The 22453-nt window shown below is 61.4% G+C and overlaps 1 protein-coding gene across 10 annotated transcripts in view; it reads left to right on the forward strand.

The window, feature by feature from the left end:
- Positions 1–22453, forward strand: part of ARVCF (ARVCF delta catenin family member) — a 54237-nt gene that overhangs the window by 30057 nt on the left and 1727 nt on the right. For 3 of the 10 annotated variants that reach the window (XM_073007011.1, XM_007975020.3, XM_073007009.1), the window contains 16 exons: positions 3407–3634; positions 12085–12243; positions 12437–12963; positions 13926–14425; positions 15076–15259; positions 16077–16194; positions 16564–16735; positions 17442–17459; positions 18404–18475; positions 19877–20004; positions 20322–20472; positions 20781–20979; positions 21062–21173; positions 21262–21352; positions 21652–21705; positions 22131–22216. In XM_073007011.1, the coding sequence (XP_072863112.1) occupies positions 3425–3634; positions 12085–12243; positions 12437–12963; positions 13926–14425; positions 15076–15259; positions 16077–16194; positions 16564–16735; positions 17442–17459; positions 18404–18475; positions 19877–20004; positions 20322–20472; positions 20781–20979; positions 21062–21173; positions 21262–21352; positions 21652–21705; positions 22131–22216 (2781 nt within the window). In that variant the 5' untranslated portion in view covers positions 3407–3424. Of the gene's footprint in view, positions 1–3406; positions 3635–6982; positions 7126–12084; positions 12244–12436; positions 12964–13804; positions 14426–15075; positions 15260–16076; positions 16195–16563; positions 16736–17441; positions 17460–18403; positions 18476–19876; positions 20005–20321; positions 20473–20780; positions 20980–21061; positions 21174–21261; positions 21353–21651; positions 21706–22130; positions 22217–22453 lie in introns of those variants that run through there. The other 7 variants (XM_073007014.1, XM_007975022.3, XM_073007008.1 and 4 more) reach the window with 5 other exon arrangements.

Below are 22453 nucleotides of genomic sequence, written 5' to 3' on the forward strand. Positions count from 1 at the left end.
CCCATTCATCCGTTCATCTCTGTCCCTCCCCCACTATCGCCAACCCATCCATCCATCTGTCCATCCCTCTGTCCATCTTCCACCACTGCCCCAGCCACCTCCATTCATTCATCCATCCCCCAGCCATCCCTGTATCCATCTGTCTGTCCTCCTCCCCCATCTCTCCTTTACTTGCCCTCCCTCTAGTCTCCCATGGGCTGTGTGCCTGGGGCACCCTCTTCTCCTGCCATGCTTCTCTCCTTGGGCCACCTGCTTGCCCAGCAGTTCGTCCTGTGAGAGTACCTGGAGGCTCTTGACCCCCCTTCGGTCCAGGCCAGTGTCCATTGTTGCTGGGGCTGGGTCGTCACTTTTGTTTTGCAGTTTATTTTTCAGAGTTTCAATTTAGCCCCAACCTTTCCAACCCCTCTTCAGTTCCTGATGTTTTCTGGCTGGAACATGGTGTTGTCCACATGGTCCTGAAGTCTGGTCACTCGTGGACTGTGCAGTGTCGTTCCTGCGTTGCTGCTAAGTAAACTCCTGGGGCCAGTATGTTTGGCAAGAAGTGGCCGCCTCAGAGTTGGGCATGAAGCTGGCTGCTGTGTTTTGGGTGGGGAGTCGTGAGGGGTCCACCCGACCAGGCAATGCTGGGCCCTTCCTAGGTTAGGGGAGGCCAAGGTGGCATTGGCTGGAGAGGACAGCCAGGGTCCCTGCAGCGTCCCCCTTCCCAGCCTGCCCCCAAGGCTCTCCTGGGCTCTAGCAAAAGCAAATCCGGTGCCCACTCTGCCCAGCATCCACTCAGGCCCCATCGATCTTAAGAATCCATGCACATTTTGCTTTCCTTGACGTGATATATTACTTGAATATAAAAACAGCATTTTGAGTTATCATCTGAAAAGCAGCCCTCTATGGTTCTGGGCCGGGATCCCGTGTATCCACATGGGCTCCTGTCATAGGCCAGAGGCTACCATGTCAGAAGAGTGGACCTGGGCCTTCCATGCTCTGCCTGGAGCGTGTCCCGGGTTGCTCTTGAGACACCTGAGGTGCCAAGGCCATGACCTGTGGGCCCAGGGCACTTCCCCCCAGGGCAAATGCAGGGCACACCTTGTAGCTGGGACAGATGGCACAGGCCCAGCACCGAGGTCTCTGCTGTCCTGAGCGTGGCTGCCAGACTCTCCCCGCAAACACTGGCCAGTGTTTCTGGATGTCTCCAGGGAGACACATCGTCATTTTGCACCAATCGAGCCAAGCTGGGCAACGAGAAGGTCAGTGTGGGGTTTGGTCACCTTCCCATTGTGGCCTTGGAGTTCTGAGCCCTCAGCCAGAGCCAGTGGGCCCTTTTAGGGTGGGCATCTTTAGACCCCAGAGCCAGGGTGTGCTGGAGAGGCTTAGGTCAGGGAAGCTGTCCTCAGGGTCTGCGACCCAAGCCTGGTCCTGCTAGATGGGGGATGGGGTGTGTGGTGTAGGTGAGGGTCCACGTCTCTGCACAGGGAGGGAAGTAAGCCAGCCCAGGTCCACGAAGCCAGTGACTACCCTGTGGTCCCGATTGTTGCCATCCAGGGCTGCATCCCATTCCCTTCTGCTCCTTGATTCCGAGGTTCGGCTGAGATGGGCTGGTGCTACAGCCAGGACTGGGCTGGGGGCTCCAGTGACATGGCCCCTGCCATCTGCCCTGGCCCTCCCAGGGGGAATACCCTACCATTCCCACCTCAGGCCCAGAACTGGATTCAGTCCATTGATGCACAAGGCTCCCCTGTGTTGGTGGGTCTGGGACCTGTGGGTAGACAGCATCAGGTGTGTAGAGAAGAGCCGTGTGACCATGCTCTGCGTGTGCAGTGCTGTTTTTCCCTTTGCTGGAGCATCCAGTCTGCACCTCAGTCTCGGGTGGCGGCCCCCAGCTCTCCCTGCATTCTTCCATTCTGTGGCTGGCTTAAAACGGCTCCTCCACTCATGCTGGCTTCCCCGAAAGTTCGTGTTGACAGTTCATTTGTGGGACAGGTGCTGCGGAAATGGAGAGCAGCTTTTGGGGCCTGCACTGGTCTCTCGCCCTTGCTGGGCCTGTTTTCCCAGCTGTTGGTGGTGCTGGGCTCCACAGTGTCTCTTCACCTATGAGGTGCACCCATGTCCTCGAACCGTGTTGCTGGCCCAGCCAGCACTGGCGCAACTGAGCTCAGCGCTGCTTTTTCTCTTGGGGGCTCTGTCCTTGCAGCTGGCTCCATCCAGACCAGTGAGCAGCAGTGCTGATCCTCTGGGGATGTCACCTGCAATGTGTGTCCTCCCCATGGAGGGCCCTATATTGGTGCAAGGGCAAGGGATCCAGCAGTCAGCCTCAGCAGGCTGGCGGGACCAGCCAGGAGGATGCCTGAGCAGGCCTGGGCACTGGGCCATGCTCACTGTGCTCCAGGCAGTGTGGCCTCGTGGCTATGCCCTGCCCACTGTGGTGAGCCTGGATCTGAGCTCCATATACTTGTCCTGCTTCTTTTTACCCATGAAAAACAAACATCCTGGGCAGCCAGGGAGCAAGCCGGGAGGGAAGTGCTGGTTTGTCACTGTAGTTGCCAAGCCCTCACGGCCCCTGCCCACTCCCCTGGGGCCCTGAAGGGCAACACTGGGCTGGGCCCGGCACACCCAATCCCACCCTGTGCCTGGCCTCCGATGCCTGGCCCCTGCCCTTTTCTGGATAAGGCATCACACACACCAGCCACTTCCAGGCTTAGGATCTCTAACTTCATGCACCCCCAGCCAGAACCTCAACCAGGCTTGTCCTCAGTTTTCACTCTGTCACGTGTAGCAGGCACCACCCTTGTTCCTGGCCAATGTGGATGTGAGTGGAGGCTGGACTGCTGGTCTGCAGACCAATGTTGCCGGGAGCTCTCAGGCTATGGTCACCTGTGCCTGCCTCAGGGTCTTGGGCACCCATCAGTGGAGCAGCTTCTCACTCCCTGCTTGCTGGCCACACTGGCCATGCCACACCTGCTGTGTGGCTACAAATTGTCCCCCACCCTTTCTGGGCCCTGGCATCTGCCTCTGTGAGATGGGAGTGGGGTGGCCCTGTGAAATGGAGGGTGAGCTGGCATGTGCTATGGGCAGCAGAGGGCCTGGGAGGTAGGAAGCTCTCATCATACCAGCCCTTCCTGCCCTTCCCAGAGGGTTCCAAGCCATCCACGGCCCACGTTTCTCCTAGGCCTTAGCAGGAAGTGGAGGAGCCAGGTCAGAGTCCCGTGACCCATGGGGAGTGAACCCGCTGCTTCCAGACAGCCTCGGATTAATGACTTAATTTAGAATTTAATCAATGTGCTTCCCTCTAGAGGGCTGGATGCTGTGGTCTGGGAGTGAGTTGTATGGTCTGTGAGTGGGGCGGGCAGGGGCCCATGATGGCCTTGCCAGGCTGGTGCCCCACCCCACTGAGCTTGCTCTGCTTTGCCTGCAGCTGGCGGGCGCCCTGGTCATGGAGGACTGCAATGTGCACTCGGCAGCCAGCATCCTGGCCTCGGTGAAGGAGCAGGAGGCCCGCTTCGAGAGGCTGACACGGGCACTGGAGCAGGAGCGGCGCCATGTTGCCCTGCAGCTGGAGCGTGCCCAGCAGCCTGGCATGGTCAGTGGTGGCATGGGCGGTGGGCAGCCCCTGCCAATGGCCTGGCAACAGCTGGTCCTCCAGGTAACAGCCTAGTGACTTGGGAAGGGTGAAAATTGCCAAGTGGGAAAACAATCAGTGGGTCCTGGTGGACCACAAGCCAGCATGCAGTTGCTTATTGCAAGATTTGATGGGGCTCCTGGGGAGGAAAGGAAAATGGGATCCCAGGTTGGCTGGACCCACTTGGGTATGCTATGTACCATGTGAAGAGTGGGCAGGACACAGCCCAACACTCAGAACAGCACCCTCCCCTGAGCCCTCAGGGCCCAGGTAGCTGGATGGCGTCCGTTCTGGGCAGCTCTTTGGTCTGCCTAGAGACACTTTAGGGGTTTGCCTGCCCCATGCCTAACCCTGCTACGGTGTTCATTGCATGCACTGGTGGGTCAGCCCCAGCAGGAGGCTGGAGCAAGGCCCAGAGCTCTGCCTGCAGCTTAGAGGCTGACCTGGGAGCCTCATTTTCTCTGCTGGCCATTATCCTCAGCATGGGCTCAGGCCCCTACTCAGCCTCAGGAGGTATAGAGCCCTCTGTGTTCCATGGCCAGGCCCTAAGAACTCTAAAGTTGGGGTATGCAGTGAACAGTTAGACCACTGGGACACCCCACTCCCAGCACCCCAGTGCTCTAACCTGTAGATGAAACAGCAGGGGCCCCTGGCTTGGGGTTGGGAGGCTGGAACAAGTACATGCAGGGAGACCTGGGATGTGTGATTATCACGGTTCCTGTTACTGACTGAGGCCTAGCGCAGTGAGGAGTCAGGGTGGAGCTGTCCCAGCAGCTGCTGATAAGGGGGGCCCTCCTTACCACCCAGCTTAGAGGCCGGGGGGTTGCCTCCTGCTGTGGCCTCTGGGTTCTTCACAGAGTGACCCTAAGAGGGCTCACCCAGCAGAGTCTTGTCTCCCTGGCTCAGCTCCCTGCCCCTCTAAACCCAGCAACCAGACTTCCCCCAGCACACTCCCAGCACCTGCACCCCCACCCGCCCTTCTTTGGTCCTGCTGGGCTCTGACTCTAGGAACCTGTGCCTGGCACACACATGCCAGGAGCTTGGGGCAGCCTGACCCTTCTCGTCTAGAGAGAAAGGGAGCAAATGCTGGTCTCTGCTGAGGCGGCCCCATGGGCTCTCCTCACTTGACTGGGGCATGTGGGGCTCAGAACCAGCAGCCTGTGTCAGGCCGAGGGACCTGGGGTTGGTGACTACTCCCTGAGTCTTGGTGTCCTGTTGGCCAGCAGGCAAGTCACGCTTCCTACGTCTGCTCACGAGATCCTCAGAAAAGGCCCAGCCCAGCACCAGTGCATGGTCAGTGCCAAATTAATGTCCCCAGAGGGTCTGAGACTCACTGGGGGGGCCCTTTTTCATGGCCCCTGGTGCTCGGAGGCCTCTGGTGGGTCTCAGTGCTAGGAGCACCCTCACAGCCTCAGACTTGAGATACTCCAAAATGTGAGGCCTGTACCCTCAAACTTGAGCGGGGGAAGCAGAATGCTGGGCCCAGCTGGGCCACATGGGGACAGTGGAAGCCAGTGACCCCAAGGCCGCCTCTCAGGCGCCAGTGTGCTCAGTCCAACCCTACCAGACCGGAACAGTCCTCAGACAGGCAGTGTGGGAGGACCCGAGGCACCCCAGAGGGTTGATGCCCTGGTGGGAAGATGTTCCCACAGCCTGGAGCTACCCTGACCTCCTCAAGCAAAAGACTTCAAGACCTCGGGCTACTGCCCCTCCACCTACCACCCCTGCCCCTGAACTCCCCACCCCGGCCCCACTCCACCCCTGCCCTTGATTTTCTCAGGCTGGGATTGAAGAGAGCATGTGTTGCCAGGGCTGCAGCTCAACTGGCTGGGCTGATGAGGATACTAGGGGAGGCAGGACCACATTGGGCTGGCCAGGCTTCCCAGATTGGTCTCAGTAGAAAGTGCCTAGCCATCTACCTGCTGAGCCACAGGGTCAGAGCCTGGGCTTTGGGAAGCCAGGCAATGGCAGGCAAGGCAGGTAGCTGGGGGCTGAGGCTGGGGAACCAGGTCAGGGGGAGTGCTCCTGCACTCACGGGGCTGCTCCAGGATCCTGGCTACCTGCCCTTCATCTTCCAGCAGGAAGGGGCCCCTCCTCTAGACAGCCAGCTGAAGCAGGACTGATGCCCACCTGGTGGGGAGGGGTGCCATCAGGGAACTTGCCTTGGGCTCGTCTGAGGTGGGTAGGTGGCTGGGGCACTAGCAACTGGTGCAGTTGAGAAGATGGAGCCAACTTAAAGATAAGATGCGGGTGCGTTTCTGGCGCAGTGTTTGGTCCTCTGCGCTCTGCTCCAGGGGTTCCAGGCAGGTCTGCCCTAGATGCAAGATACGGGAGTTTGGCCAATACTAGGGTAGCTCACCCCTCTTCAGGTGGGGGAACTGAGACTCAGAGGGGCACACGGTGGGCACCTAGAAACTTGAGCATGCTAGCCGAGTGACCTCTGTGTATGGCATTCAGGGCAGCAGGGAGTGGTCCCTGCAGAGGCTGTTTTCTGAGGGGTCTGCGGAGAAGCCAGTGGGAGGCCTGGGCCCGAGCCCTTTCTCTTTCCAGACCCACTGAGCCTCTCTGGGTTGGTCCCAGCTCATTTCATTTCGGAACCTGTTTCCCTGTTCGTGATGCTGGAGCCATTGGCTTGGCCTTTGTGGGGTTTGACATAAGAAGGTGGCTCCAGCCCAGCCGTTCCCATCCCGTTTTTCACCGCAGCAGAACCAGACTCCCTAGGGTGTGGCCCACATTGAGGCTGGCCTGGGGGAGCGGTGGGGGTGCACTCCGGGCTTCTGTGCCTCGATGGGGAGAGCCCAAGATACAAAGTGGGGGTCCCCTGCTGGGCCCTTTTCCAGGTCCCCATTGAACTCTGTGGGGACAGTTCCTTGCAGGTCCATTCGGAGTGGCGGCTAGGCAGGAGGGTGAGGGGTGGATCTGGGAGACTGGAGGGATCTCGCAGACCGTGACTGCTGTCTTACCGGCCCCCATTTCACGGCAGGTGAAACTGAGTCGCAGCTAGGTTTATGCCAGTGAGGGAGGCCTTGCGCTCTGTCCATCGCAGCACGGGCACCTGCCCTGCCGGAACTATTTCCCCCTCAGCAGGCGGAGTGAAGTGTGGTCATAAACCGAGGCCTGGGAAGACTTGGCCAGTCTTTCGGCGGGAAAATGACACCCCTGCCGCGGGGAGGGGAGGGAGCAGACGCCCAAGCCAGCAGTGGGTGTTGGGGGGTGGGTGGACAGGGTACGACCCCGGGGCTGCAGGGCCCCACCCCCTGTCTCTGGGGGGCGGGACCTCACCCCGCCCACCCGTCACGCCCGCCCTGGCCCCCGCCACGCCCCACCTGGGCGCGGCCCCGCCCGATTGGCTGCTCGCCGTGACCGCCGCCAGATCCGCCCCCGCGGGGAGCGAGTCCGCCGAGCCTGAGCCCGAGCGGCCGAGGCGCCGGAGCCGAGCCTGGTCCAGCCACAGCCACCCCCGCCGCTGGCCAGAGCCCCCGAGCCCCGGCCCGATGCCGGCCGAACTCAGACAGGTTGGAGGGAAGTTGGCTTGGGGGGACCCTGGCACAGGGGTCGGAGGCGGAGGGCGGGGCGCCGGCCTGCCCGGGAGGACCAGCTTTTGTTCCGCGGAGCCGCTGGCCCGAGGCAGCTATTGTCTTGCGCCCCTGGCTGGGCTGCGTCAGGCTAGGGCCAGGGCCAGGCGGGTGGCAGTGTGAGCGCGGTGCCTCCGGGTGTGCAGAGGGGCCGTGGGGACTGTGGAGCCCATCCCCGGGTCCTCGGGGGCCGGGACCCCTGGCAGTTTGACCCTCCTCTTGGAACCGGCCGGGACCGGATGGGCGCTTCCTGGCCAGCGCCCAGGACAGGTGCCTGGGGACGCGGGTGGAGAGCCAGGGCCTTCCTGAGCAGCTTCTGTCTGTGCAGGAAGGAGGCTGGAGTCTGAAGAGGGAAGCCCGGGTAGGCCTTCTGCTCCCTGAGAGGCTTCCTCCTCTTCCCTCCACACCCCCTGCGCCGGCTCTGACTCCCGGGACCTGCAAAGGAGCTTCCGGAGCTTTAATGGAAGTCTTCTCTGCCTCTGAGGCGCACGTGATGGGAGGGGTAGAGACAGGCCCTGCCCACTAATGGATGCTGGAGGGGATCTCTAAGGAAAACGGGGTCCTCCCCTTCTCAGCATTGATGCGGGGCGGGGGGGCGGAGGCATAGGCAGTCTGCTCTCTGCTTTGAGCAGTGCTGGATTCAGTAATAGGCAGGGAAACTGACTGAGCAGAGGAGAGACCAGCCAAGACCCTCTGTGGTGGGAGGCAGGTCTCCCACACACCTGCCCACCTGGGTAGCCAGGCACCTGCCTGTCATACGGCCCTGGTGTGGCCCCTAGAGTCTGGCCCTCAGAGATGGAGGGAATGGTTTTTGGGAAATCCGTGGTCACAGTGTGTCTGATGACCCTGAGCTGAGCTTGGGGAGGCTGAGGTGGATGACAGTCATCCCTGCTCTCCCACCCCAAGCTTGCTCCCCCAGCTTGGCTTTTTGTCTTCTCTGCCTGGGGCCACGCCCTGGCAGGTGCACTGCTGTGTGAGCTCCAGGTCCTGGAGACTGGTCAGAAGCTGTGGCACTAAGGGAAAGGGCATTTTGTGGTGGCCAAGGGCTTGCTGCCTGGTGGAAGATGCCAGCCTGGCTTGTCCTGGACTCTACCTGGGAGGGCCATGCTGGGGATGGAGGAGATTCATTCATTCATCCATCTGATGGCAGCCACCTCCTGCCCTCTGGGAGCCTGGCCTGCAGGTGTGAGATCCAGGTGTGCAATCTCACTTTAACTCATTCCCTGTGTGTGCTAGCCAGGCCGTGGACAGGGGAGGAGCCTGCTCCTGCAGTCTGTTCTTCAGGACACAGACTGTGGTTGTGCATCTGTGAAGTCCAGTGGTTCGGGTAGATAAATGCTGTGGGACCAGGGCCCAGCCACCTGTCTACCAGCAGTCCCTCTCTGTGTTGGTCCAGTCTTGCTTTTCTGCTCCCTGTGTTCCTTGCATTTTGCCACAAAGGTGGGACTGGTGCTACCCGGCATGTCCCATGACCGCAGCCCCCTCTGTCATTCCCACCTCCTTGTGAAGAAGCTGAGCCCCAGGTGCGTGATGGGGCCCAGAGCCCCTATGCTGGGCTCAGCCCTGTGTTCCTGGGACCCTCTTGTGAGCAGGGGTAGGTGGTCTACCTCCCTGGCCACTCTGGCCCTTCCCACAAGCCCAAGGGAGCTCATGGGAAATCTCAGGCCTGGGCAGCAGCCTGTTTCCAGGCCAGTCCTGGGGGCCCCGGACCTGGTGCACCAGAGATTGAAGAGCCAAGGGAGGGATGAGTGCTGGGAGCCTGGGCAGGATGCAGGAGGAGCAAGGATGGAGCCCCGGCTGGGGAGGGGGTGATGAGAGACGACTGATAGAATGCAGCATGTGGGGTTGGACTGGAGGTAGGGTGTTCAGGGTAGACCCCATGTCTAGAGTGCAGAGGGGAACAGCCCAGAGTCGGGTCTGAGGCAGAGGCTGTGTGGGGCTGCAGGTCCCTGAGAGTGGGCCAGTCTGGGCAGGCACACATCAGACATGGACACTGGGGCAAGACAGGGATCCAGGGACTGCAGCCAACTCCTCTGTTGAGAGTCAGCCCACCATTCCACAGCCCCACCCTAAAGATGTTGCAGAGACCTGAGCCACCAGATGGCTAGGGCCTCTCACTACTCTACACCTCAGTTTCTCCCTCTGCCAGCCAGCTCTGAGACTCCCAGAGTGGATGTTGGGCAGGTGACTGGCAGAGTTGGTGGCCCCTGTCCCTGTGTGTTGAGAGTCTGTGAGGCCCTGCCTGGATAAGGGTCTTGACACACGGTGGAGGATGGGAGGATGTGTGCTCACGAGTGTGCCTCAGGGAACAGTGGGCGCCGTGCCCTTGGGGTGCTGTTAGAGCACACAGGTTGATGTGCTCGGCCTGTGCCAGGCTGGGTACTCGCACAGGTACATGTACGTGCCTGTGTCCCTGTCTGAGGGGTCATGTATATGCATGTGTGTGTGCCTGGGCATGTGTAGCGGGGGCCGGGCTTTCCTGTGATCACTGGCTGACTCATGCTCCTGCCACCCGGGTGAAGTCATCGCCCATTTTTAGCTCCCTGAGGTCATCTGCCAGCAGGGACTCTTGGGGCCTCGGGATCCTATTGCCGAGCTGCTAGGCTGGGGCTGATGGGTGATGCTGCACGGTTGCCAGGTCTTGCTGGGGGGGACCTGACTCTCCTGGACCACCCCAGCTCTGCTTGTCAGACCTGCACCACAGCCTTGGTGGGAGGGATAAGCTGGGCCACAGAGTGGCATCCGGGTCCTGAGATGTCCTCCCCTTTTCGTCTCCCCCTTACCCCCACTGCTTAGCTAGGGAGGAGGGGGCTCTTCTTTGAGTCTTTAGTAGATGTAAATATATGCATCTATGAGGGGCCACATCCCACTGGCAGAGTGTCCTGGGTAACATCCCCTCAGTCTTGCTGCATACCCTCCTCACCCCGTTGCCAGAACTGCAGCCCCTCGGTGCCTGGGCCCCTGCTTGAACGCTGATGAGCTCCCCCAGGGCCCAGCAGAGAGAGCTCAGGGCCTGACACACATTTGCCAGATACAGATGGGGTAGCCCAGCCCCAGCAGTGATGGGCCACACAAGCCTTCTCCTGCTTCAGAGCAGTCCCAGCTCCCCAGTGCCTTTGGAGAAGAGCCCAGCCTGCCCTGCGTGGCAGCATACCAGTTGTCCCCACTCTCGGCCTCAGTCTATTTTTTTTTCCCAGGGAACAGGTCCCCTTTTCCTAGCCAGGCATTCCACGTACATCTCAAGACTGAGGGCGAGATGAGGCCCAAAGGCTTCTTTGCCAGATTGCCTTCTCTGGGGATGCTTGAAATCCCACTTGCACTGTGAAGTTCTAGGTAAATCTTCTCCCCCTGCCAGGCCTCAGTTTCCCCATCTATAAAGTTACCTGTCATCCTCCAAGACCCTGCCCCTGGGAGAGGGGGAGGTACCTTCTGTGGCCACCTCTTTCCTCTGTCAGTGAGCCTGAGGGATACACGTGTCCTAACATGTTGGTGCAGGCCCCTTCCTGGACACCTGCACTGCGTGCATTTGAGGGTCAAGTATTCCACCAGGATAGGACCCTGACCTGAGGAGGCTTCCCAGCCCACAGGCCTTGGTAGGCAGGTCCTGAGCGCAGCGCTGAGTATCTAGCCTGGCTCACCTCCCAGGCCCAAGAATGGGCAGAGTCTCCCTCTGGAGCCTGGCAGAGAGCTTGGTGTCTGTACAGGCCCCAGGGGGCCCAGGCAAGGGACCCATTGTGCAGGGACCAGGGGCCTGGGCCACAGAGCGGGGCCTGTCCTCCTGCTGACCCTGCCCTGGCTGCCTGGGAATGTACTCCCCCTCACCCACCCACCAGGGCTTGGGTTTCAGCTCCTGCCCGTCCTGGCTAGATGCCAATCCCCGGATGTTGGTGCCATATGGCCCTGGGGCCAGGCACCTGTGCAGTCAGAGGCCCAGAGCAGGCTGTGGGTCTTAGGTCCTCAAGCCACTCAGCACAGCAGGGGTTGGACCTGGCTCTGATGTGGGCCAGCCTATCCTCTTTGAGCCTCAGTTTTCCCACTGGCAAGTCCAGTCAGTAGGCGTGTGGATAGAAAAGTCTCAGTCCAGAGCTGTCTTGCCTAGAATTCCAGTGTCGTCACCCCATGCAGAATGGTGGCAAGGGCACCCATAGGCTCAAATCCACTGTGTCTGATCTCTGATATGATGCCCAGAGTCTCAGTCACTGGGGGCGCCAGCCACTGGCCCGAGGTAGGGCCAGGCTGTGCCTACACAACACTAAAGAATGTCTGGGCTGGAAAGAGTAAGGATATATTGGTGCTACAGGTGCATGGAGTGTTCTGGGAACTGCGTATTTCTGTCCCTTGAGGGCGTTGGTGGCAGGAACCTTAGTGTGGCCACAGGAGTCAGTAGGCAGTGCTGAAACAGCCCCCACGAGGCTTCTATACTCAAGGTTTCTGGGGTAGGGGAGGGAGGAGGCCCCAAGACACCATGATGTCCCAGCTAGGGGTGGTGGGTGACATCAGGAATGCATCCCGCAGGTCTCACTGGCACCTCGTGGGGCCTGGAGGAGCCTGTGGCAGCCAGGCCATGCAGCTTGGGGAGGGCTCTCTAGACTTCACCCCCAGGGTCTGTGGCCTTATCAGCCTGAGGAGGCCTGGGATGGGGGTCCAGCCCCAGGGTCCCCCCCAGGATGGGGTGCCAGGGCAGGGTTAGCACCTTGATGTTCAGAGGGCAAGAACTTATTGCTGTCCTTGCCAGCTTGGGCCGAGACAGGCCCTGGGGTGGGTGGGTTCAGGATCAGGAGGAAGGCACCCTGGTGTGCTGGCCAGCACGAGCTGAGGCAGAGCTGCTGTGCGTGGGGACCTGCACTCCAGGGATGATTGAGCAGCAGGCCTGCCCACCAGTGCCCCTCCTTACCCCAGGAGCAGAGCCCAGGCAGCCAGGCCTCACTGGCCACGATGCCGGAGGCGCCTGATGTGCTGGAGGAGACCGTGACGGTGGAGGAGGACCCCGGCACACCCACTTCCCATGTGTCTATTGTCACATCCGAAGATGGCACGACCCGGCGCACCGAGACCAAGGTATGAACAGGCCCAGGCAGTGGGTAGGTGAGCAGGGCCAGGCTGCTGCAGCTGTCTCACCTGCAGAGTGGACATGGAAGCTTGCCACCGGGGGCCTCATTGCTCGAGTGGGAAATTAAGGCCAGCCAGGCCCCAACAAAGCAGTTTCTAGGCCTCTCGGGCTACCCCACCTACCTGCCTATCCATCTACCAGGTCACCAAGACTGTCAAGACAGTGACCACTCGGACAGTACGCCAGGTGCCCCTGGGCCCGGACGGACTCCCCCTGCTGGATGGCGGCCCCCCACTAGGCCCTTTTGCCGATGGTGCCCTGGACCGGCATTTCCTGCTTCGTGGTGGTGGCCCGGCGGCCACACTCTCTCGAGCCTACCTCAGCAGCGGGGCTGGCTTTCCCGAAGGCCCCGAGCCCCGGGACAGTTCCAGCTATGGCAGCCTGTCCCGAGGGCTGGGTGTGCGGCCCCCACGTGCTGGCCCCCTTGGCCCAGGCCCTGGCGATGGCTGCTTCACACTGCCTGGCCACCGGGAGGCCTTCTCAGTGGGTCCTGAGCCTGGGCCACCAGGTGGTCGCTCCCTGCCCGAGCGCTTCCAGGCAGAGCCGTATGGCTTGGAGGATGACACGCGCAGCCTGGCCGCTGATGACGAGGGTGGCCCTGAGCTGGAGCCTGACTATGGCACGGCCACGAGGAGGAGGCCTGAGTGTGGGCGGGGCCTTCACACCAGGTGAGCTGCACCCCGTTCCCTGTGGCTACCTCCTCTGGGAAGTCCACCCTCCACCCAACTACAGAGTGCCCCACTTGTCAAGTGGCTGCAGTTGAGTTAGTTATGCACGTTAGTTTGAATTGGCCTTGGCTCTTGTCAGGGAGAGAAGAAAGGTGGACCCTGGGGTGGTAGGAGTTCGGCTAGGCACCATCCTGCAGGCCCAGGGCCTAGGAAAAGCTGGGAAGAGTGCCGACCACTGGCCTTGCTCCAGCCACACTCTGGGTAACCAGAACCCAGAGCCCTGGCCCTTGTCACAGCCCCTGATTCTGTCCCCATTGCCCTCAGTTTCTGCATCTCTGGAGTGGGGACGTGACCACAGCCCGGGTCTGGATTCTGTTGTGTGACCCTGGCCAAGTCACCTGACCACTCCTAGCCTCAGGGCAGTGGGTTTGATGACAGCAACCCACAGGGCTACTGAGAGTTAAGGAGATCTTGTGCCCCAAGGGCCTGGTGGCCTGAACACCCCTCGGGTGGTCCTACTGGGATGGCTTCATGCGGAGAGAGCCATCTACCCCCTCTGCATCCTGACACAGCCAGAGATGGGCCTCATGGAAGATGGGGTGGTTTCGTGGAAGGGAGGTGGGTCTCTCCAGCAGCCCTAGCAGATATCGCACAGAAACATGTTTTGCTTGGGATTGGGGAACACTGCCTGGTGACAGCAGTGAGTGAGCTTGCTGTCCTGGGAGGGTTGCCTGGGTCCTGATAGCCTCTGGCTGGGGTTTGGCATTTGGCTGTGAATTGGTTCTCACTGGGCTGGTGCATGACTCTCTGTGTCCCCACCATGCTTCGGGCGGAGATGCAGGTGCTCTCAGCCCAGCCCTGCTGGGTGAGTTTGCAGTCCTGAAGAAGGTGTCATGGGGCAGCTCAGAGGCGGGGCTGGCGGCTGCTGTGACGATGTCCACGCGCCCCACTTGCCTGTGCAGGGCCTACGAGGACGCGGCAGATGATGGCGGCGAGCTGACGGAGGAACGGCCTGCGTTCCCAGCGGTGACGGCGCCCCTGGCCCAGCCTGAACGGGGCAGCCTGGGCAGCCTGGACCGCCTGGTGCGGCGCTCGCCCTCAGTGGATAGCGCCCGCAAGGAGCCGCGCTGGCGGGACCCTGAGCTGCCTGAGGTGCTGGCCATGCTGCGGCACCCCGTGGACCCCGTGAAGGCCAATGCGGCCGCCTACCTGCAACATCTGTGCTTTGAGAATGAGGGTGTCAAGCGGCGTGTACGGCAGCTGCGGGGGCTGCCGCTGCTTGTGGCGCTGCTGGACCACCCGCGGGCTGAGGTGCGGCGCCGGGCCTGTGGGGCACTGCGCAACCTCTCCTATGGCCGTGACACTGACAACAAGGCCGCCATCCGGGACTGTGGTGGTGTGCCTGCCCTGGTGCGCCTGCTGCGGGCTGCCCGGGACAACGAGGTCCGCGAGCTTGTCACTGGTGAGTGGGACCTGGCCATGCCCACATCCCCTGGGAAGAGAAGAGTACGAGGCTCAGCCCGGGAGGAACGAGGCCACTCGGCCTGCGACTGCCTGGGAAAGCGCCCGGTGGGCAGGAGTGCAGCTGCTGAGATGCTTGCCCCAGGGGCCAGCATAGGGCCCAGACGCTGTGACAGGTTCCCCAGTCTCTACCATAGGCGGGAGGGTGACAGTGGGCCCCTCAGGCATGTCCCCTCACCTCCTGCCCCCACAGAAACTCCCCTGGGACCTGCCTCCTTAGTTCCCACCCCAACAGTGCAGTGGTGGGGCTTGTGCCTTGTGGGACCTGAGGGACAGGCAGGGTCACCTGACCATGTCTCTGTGAGGCCCTGTGACCTCAGGAGTGTTAGTGCCATCTGCCGTGTGGCAGGGAATGGGTGGGATGGGACAGTACTGCCACACCCTTCTCTGCACCTCCTCCCCTTTGGGGTTCCTTCCTAGCTGGAAGCCAGTACTGGTGTCCCCCAGAACCACTCACGGCTTTTTTTACTTCCTACTGTTCTGTGTGAGCTGGGACATGAGGAGAGTGGGACAGGTCCTGAGTGTGGCCACCTGGGGAGGTAGGCAGGCGGTGCATATGTTCAGCACGGGTTGGCCAATCACACCCCACAGGCACACTGTGGAACCTGTCGTCATATGAGCCCCTGAAGATGGTCATCATTGACCATGGCCTGCAGACACTGACCCATGAGGTGATCGTGCCCCACTCAGGATGGGAGCGTGAGCCCAACGAGGACTCCAAGCCACGGGATGCCGAGTGGACAACTGTCTTCAAGAACACGTCGGGCTGCCTGAGGTGTGGACCAGGCCTGGTGCTAAAGCCACATGCACACCAGGCCCTGTCCTTGTGGTCCCAGATAGTGTGGAAGGTGGCGGCAAGCTTAGGAGCACCAGAGCTTGGGAGCGTCAGAGCTGTGGCACAAGTCCTGTGGATGAGAAGTGGGGCCTGATGGGGCTGTACTCACCCCCAAGTGGTGCCCTGGTCTTCCCAGGGGCACCCTCTGGAGGGGTCTGTGTGGTACCATAGCCCTGCCTAGCTCTCACCTACCTTCCCATCACTTGACAGCCAGAGGGGAGCTGGGACCTCCCTGTTCATCTGCCTGGGAGGCTCATCCCAGCCACCTGTGACCTCTGCCCTTCCCCTCCTACCCCTGGGACGTTCTGCCGACCCCACAGAGTCCTGGGTCCCCATAGTCTTGCCTGTCCATCAGGGTGTTCCCCCGCAGCCCTGCAGGCTCTTGACCTTGGGGTAAGGTGGGGCCCAGAGCTGCCATTGGGGTGGCGAGGGACCCAGAATTGCCTATGCACAGGTTCAGGTCTCTCTGAGTCTACCTGACCCTTTCTAGGTCATCTGGGAGGCAGGAAAGCCCTGTCTTCCCTTGCCCAGCCATCCCCAGCCAAGACAGCTGTCTGCCAGGGCTCCCCTCCTGAGGCCGGGGGCAGTTCGCTTCTCCCACTTCCCTGAGCTCCAGGCTGTGGGGTCCTTTCCCAGTAGTGCTAGGAGGGCAGCAGCAAGGGCCTGTTTTGCAGATGAAGACAAGCCCATGAGGCCAGAGTGGGGCTGGGGAGTTTGTGGTAGCCAGGGGTCACCTGACCTGCTCTTGGCCACACAGGAATGTGAGCTCTGATGGTGCTGAGGCCCGGCGGCGACTCCGGGAGTGTGAAGGGCTGGTGGACGCGCTCCTGCATGCCCTGCAGTCGGCAGTGGGCCGGAAGGACACGGACAACAAGGTGGGCAGGGACAGTCACAGCCTCACACCAAGGGCTGGAGAGACGATCATGCAGGTCCCGGGAGGCTGGAACTGTGGGAACAGCACAGGGGAATGGGCTTGTGGGTCTGGGGCGGCGTTCTGGGCATGGCCTGTCTCACAGTGACCACACTGAAGTAGGCACTGTCCTGCAGGCAGAAGATGCTCCATGAGGCAGGGGCTTCCTCCCATGGACCCTCCCTGGTGGTTACCGCCCTTTTGCCCCCCCCGACTGAGGCCTCCCTGTCCCTTTGCTCTGGTGCCTTCATGCACACCACCTGTGGCCAGTCTTTCCTGAGGGCTGGCCCTGTGCCTAGGGTGCCCTGCCCCAGCCACTCACCTCTCCCTGCAGTCGGTGGAGAACTGCGTGTGCATCATGCGGAACCTGTCCTACCACGTGCACAAGGAGGTGCCCGGGGCCGATAGGTACCAGGAGGCCGAGCCCGGGCCCCTGGGCAGTGCTGTAGTCTCCCAGCGCCGGAGGCGGGATGATGCCAGCTGCTTTGGTGGCAAGAAGGCCAAAGGTGGGTGGGGCAGACTGGGGTACCATCTCAACTCCTGCCCCAGCTAAAGGCTCTCTGTACACCCACAGCAGCCCATCATGGAGGCCAGAGGACATCTGCTCGGCCCCCAACAGGCAGGCAGGGAAGCTGGGAGCCAAGGAGGCTGGACTGCCCTGGGTCACATGGTTGACGGGGCCCAGGGTTGGGGGCCCAGCTCCAACCTTCCCCGTCTACACTGTGGGACCCCCAGGGAGTACACATGGGAAGCCTGGTGGTCCCACTGATGCCCAGACCCAGTCTCTACTCCGGGAAGAGTTCCACTCGCCCATGAGTTGAGAAAGAGCCGTGGCTGTTGCTGCCTGCTGACTGTTTACAGAATAGCTGTAGACTGCCACCAACCTGTGGGGCAGTCTCCCATCTGCCTGGGCAAGATGCCCTGCACACCTTCTCTACCGCACTAGCAGGGTGTAGGTGCCCGGGACCTCCCCAGCAGCTGTGGGGGACCTGTGCGCCACCTGCCCCTGCCCCACTGACCACAAGCCTCCTTCTTCTTGTCCCACTGGTGGGTGCTCAGCACCCAGAAGTGATGGGATGAGGTTCCACATGCTGCCTGCTTGATCCAGGGTGTGCAGTGGGAACCTGAGGCCTCTGGGAGGGCATGGGGGGGTGATGAGTGCTGCCTGCTCAGGCTCCTCTCCTCTCTCCTCTGCTTCCTCCGGCCGCCCAGAGGAGTGGTTCCACCAAGGTGAGTCCCTTTTTATCCTGCTCTCCAGGCCTGGCATGTGCAGTGGGCACCTGGGAAGAGGCAAGCACATTCCAGCCCCAGGGCCCTGCCCCACCCTTGGCTTCCTCACTCGGGCTGCCATCTTTATGACAGTGGCAGGTGGGAAGGCCAAGGGGCTCATTTTATAACCTCAGACTTGCCCACCTGGACAGAGCCGGGCAGAGCCAAGAGTGGGCAGGGCCCGGGGATACTTGTCTCTAGGGGCATCAGGGAGCAGTCTGTTTCTCTGATAGAATGGGGCAGCATGTGGCTCAGAGGGATACAAGGGTCCCGTGGGGGTGAGCAGGGCAGGGACCCCAGGTCATCTGGCTCCACTCTGCTGCCTTCTGAGGGGGTAGAAGTGTCATCTGAGATGGGAGTGTGGCTGAGAGACAGTGGGCTCACTGTCACAAAGGTGTGCAAGCCAGGGCTGCACAAATGTTAGGTGGGCTGCTGTGGGGTTTCTCCTGGCTAGTAGATCCTGGGACAATGTCCTGACCCCAGACTGGGGGAGTTTCCCCCTAGTTCTGCCTTACTGTGTGACCCAAGCGAGTCTTGTCTCCGTCAGCCTTCAGTTTCTCAGCTTGTATCCACCTGCCATCCAGCCAGGGCTCCTGGCTTCCTCGGTCTACATACCTGGCAGTTGCAAGGAAGCCACCGGGAGGGTCTGTGGTACAGCTCCCAGCACCTGGTGGGAGCTGAGTCCTAGGGGCAGGGCTGGGATGTCCCCAGGCCCCATTGCCACCAACTCCTACCCCTAAACTGCCCAAACTCGGACAGTGGTGCTCCACTCCCACAGGTGCCCAGGCCTGGACATGGGGGTGCCTTTTGGGGCCTGGGTAGGAGAGAACTGTGCCCAACCCTTCTGACACACCCATGCCCCATATGGGGTCTGCCTCACCTCCTCCACCACCTTTCCCTTCCAGGAAAGAAGGATGGTGAGATGGACCGGAACTTTGACACGCTAGACCTGCCCAAGCGAACCGAGGCTGCTAAAGGTGAGTGGGCTGAGACGAAGCCAGCTCCGCTGGGGATGTCTGAGCTCAGGATTGCCCTGGTAGTGGAGCTTTGGGCCATCAGGCAGGCCTGGAGGGCCTCAGGGAACAGATAGGGAAACAGGCCCATAGGTGTGGGATTTCCTGGAGGATTATTCAGCATTGGGACACCTGCTGAGGGTTTAGAATGGGAGGTAGTGCCATGGGTCATGTCAGGCAAGGTTGGGGGAGGAGATAGGCACAGAGAGGCCAGGGGCTTGCTCAGCCTCACGGTGCATAAGAGGTGGGAAGGTTTGGAGGGGCGCCCCCAGTGGAGGTAGGGCCTCCTGTGTCAGCCACAAACCTGAGTTCACCTTGGGGCTGGGAGGCAGGCGGGCATGCTCACATCCAGGTTTAGAGGCTGGGCCAGACGAACACCTGCAGGGGCAGGGCAGTGCCTATTGGGTTGTGTGCTGGGATCTGGCCTGAGAGAGAGGTCTGCCCTGGTGGGGCCTAACCAGTTGGAAGAGCCTGCATGTCACCAGAGTGGAGGGCCCCAGCTGCAGGAGGGCTATGGGGAAGCATTACAGTTAAAGCAGGGCTGGTGCAGATATCCCAGCAGGGAATGTTCTTGGAGTATGTGGGAGCAGAAAGCCCAGCAGGGTAGGAGTAGAGGGAGCTTGGGGCATGGGGATGGGAGGGGGGATGAAATGTCACTGGGCGAGTACAGGGGAGATTGAGGTAGTATCCCAAGCCGGGCTGAAGCCTCTGTATGGGGACAGGCAAGCTTGGAAGGCTGTCTTGACCCCCCATTTCTGGAGCACTGGGCAGAGCAGCAGGATGGCGTCTCAATTGCCGGGGAACCTGGAGTGGTTGCCAGGGAGAGTGCCTCCTGTTGCTAGGGCAGCTGCCCTGGTTGCACTGCATCAATTGACTTAAGGGGGGAGGGGCTCTATTGTCAGTGGGGGAGGGTGGGCCCTGTTGCTAGGGGGCGTGGCTCTGCACAGCTTCAGTTACTAGTGAAAGCAGGTTCTCTTGCTAGGGGTGTGGCCAGTGCTGGTCTTGTTGCCAGGGAAGGTGGGCCCTATTGCTAGGGGCGTGGCCAGGATACATAGCTTCAGGGACATACCGGGAAATGCGGGTCTTGTTGCTAGGAGAGCATTCCTGTTTGACACCTCCCTCCCCACCCCAGGCCTCCTGGATGCTCCTGCTGCCAGGCAGGTCCAACTGATTGAGCCTCAGTTTGCTCCTCTGTGAAATGGGAACGCTTTTCCCCTTGGGTGACTATGTTGATAGTAAACATTCACACCCATCCCTGGCCCCAGCTCACCCCCGCCCTGGGAGCTCTGAAGCGGGAAGCGGGAGGGGTATGATGGATGAGAGCAGATTCTGGGTGACCGTGGATGGCGGTTGCCCTGCACCCAGGCTTTGAGCTGCTGTACCAACCCGAGGTGGTACGTCTCTACCTCTCCCTCCTCACGGAGAGCCGGAACTTCAACACCCTGGAGGCTGCCGCCGGTGCTCTGCAGAACCTCAGTGCCGGCAACTGGATGGTGAGGGGCCAGGTGTGGCAGGGTGGGCAAGTCCTGAGAGAGGGAATCCCAGGCACCTCACTGGTGCAGCTGCGCCTCGGCTGGCGGGGAAAGGAGGGCCCACCTCACCACCCCAAGATCCAAGAAGTGCATGGGCTGCGGGCACTGCGTGCACCCTGGACGGTGGGAAAGCCTCGGTGAAGGTGCCGTTGAGCTTTTGGGGTAGGGCTTTGTCGGGCACGGGAGCAGGAAGGTCCAGCTGGAGGGAGCGGTCAGGATCTGGAGGTGAGAGAGTGCCTGGGGTGTACGGCTGAGCAACCCTCTTCCCACCTTGTCAGTGGGCCACGTACATCCGCGCCACAGTGCGCAAAGAGCGCGGGCTGCCGGTGCTTGTGGAACTGCTGCAGTCTGAGACTGACAAGGTGGTGCGCGCCGTCGCCATTGCCCTGCGCAACCTCTCGCTGGACCGGCGCAACAAAGACCTTATCGGTGAGGATGCCTGCAAAGCCATGCCTGGACACCGAACTATGCCTGCAGCTCTGGGGTCCCATCGGAGGGGCTTGGAGGATGAGTGGTTTGGGAGTCCAGGCCCCGACCCTGTCGTTTGGGCGCTGTCCCACCTTGGGCAGCTCCAGGCCTCCTGGCCCTGTCTCTGAAGCTCAGCGCCCTGCTCGCATGGTTCCTTGTGGCGGTCTCCAGGGGCTTTCCTGGCAGCGCCCCTGGCACTCGCGGGATCCCTGCTCATTCCTGGAGGGGTGGGGCAGAGTCGTGTTCTGACACCTAGCCCTGCCCTTCAGGGAGCTACGCCATGGCAGAGCTTGTGCGGAATGTGCGCAATGCACAGGCTCCGCCGCGACCTGGGGCCCGCCTGGAGGAAGACACCGTGGTGGCGGTGCTCAACACCATTCACGAAATCGTGTCCGACAGCCTGGATAACACGCGCTCACTCCTGCAGGCACGTGGGGTGCCAGCGTTGGTGGCTCTCGTCGCCTCCAGGTGTGGAGGGGAGGGGTCGGTGGTTTGGGGAGCAGGGGATGTGGGGGAGGGGCCACCACTGACCCCGCCCCCGGCCCCACAGCCAATCTGTACGCGAGGCGAAGGCGGCGTCGCACGTGTTGCAGACAGTGTGGAGCTACAAAGAGCTGCGTGGTACTCTGCAGAAGGATGGCTGGACCAAGGCGCGCTTCCAGGTGCGGCTTCCTTGGCCTTCCCTGCTCACTTCGCCTTATTCCCACTCCATGTGCTTCACCCACCCTGTGTCTGTGTTTTATGTCTCAGTCGGCTGCTGCTACTGCCAAGGGGCCTAAGGGAGCACCGAGTCCTGGGGGCTTCGATGACAGCACGCTGCCACTGGTGGACAAGAGCCTTGGTGAGTGGTGGAGGTTAGGGGGCCTAGAGGGTGGGGACCCCAGCTGTCTGACCCTTGGGTGAGGGCGAAGGAGGAGCCACACCTCCCACGGAGACGGCTTCCATAGGCCACTTTCCCTGCCCTCTGCCTCTTGGCTACTCCCCATGGCATCCACGCTACTGTCAAGCTCAGGGTGGGGCTTCCAACTGGCAGAGGTTAGGCACCTTAGTGACAGAGAGCCTCTAGGGCTACCTGGGGCTTCTGTGCCCCGATCCCCCCTGGCCGCTGTGTGCAGCCCACCTCCTCCTCCTGCCTTGCAGAGGCCGAGAAAACTGGCAGCCGGGATGTGATCCCCATGGACGCGCTTGGTCCAGGTGAGTGCAGACGCAGTGTGGTTTGTTTTCTGTGCCGGGAGGGGACCAGAGCCTGAGGCGGGCCTGCTGGTTTTATGGGGTATAGTTGGTGCTGGGTGGAGGAGAGAGATTTGGTTAAGGGGTGCTCAGAGAGTGAGGTACAGGGCAGCTAGAGAGGGGTTAGTGCCCAGCCAGGAGCTCTGGCCCACAAGTGGAGGGGAGTCTGGAGAGTTGGAGCCGCCATGGGGCAGGCAAGGGTTGCACCAGCGTGAGGCAGGGTGTTGGTGAAAGCTGGCAGCAGCCCGGATCTCGAGGACAGGGTGGGTGGAGGCCATCTCCCAAAGCCCCTGCCCCACGAGTGCCCTGTGTCTGGGCTGAGAGGAAGATCTGCTCCTACAGGGCCCCCCTCAGAGCACTCCTCATGCCCCACTTTATTCCATCTACAGACGGGTACTCCACAGTGGACCGGAGGGAGCGAAGGCTGCGGGGCATTGGCTCTGCCGGAGAGGCCTCTGAGAAGGAACCATTGAAAGTAAGTGGTCATGTGACTGTGGGCAGGTACCCCGTGGGGCTCTGTGTCTGGGGGTTGCTGGAGAACAGCCTAGGCCATGCTGGGTCTGGTCTGGGCCCTGGGGTATAGCTGGGTTGTGGGCCCAAGCCCAGGAAGCAGCCCTTTCGTGCCAGTCAGTCTGTGGGTACTGATGAGTTTGCAGCTCCCACCCGCTGAGGACAGCACTGCCCGGGCACACCCTGCATGGGCCGGAGCCTT

The sequence above is a fragment of the Chlorocebus sabaeus genome, chromosome 19 (assembly GCF_047675955.1).
Source record: "Chlorocebus sabaeus isolate Y175 chromosome 19, mChlSab1.0.hap1, whole genome shotgun sequence".
Taxonomy (NCBI): domain Eukaryota; kingdom Metazoa; phylum Chordata; class Mammalia; order Primates; family Cercopithecidae; genus Chlorocebus; species Chlorocebus sabaeus.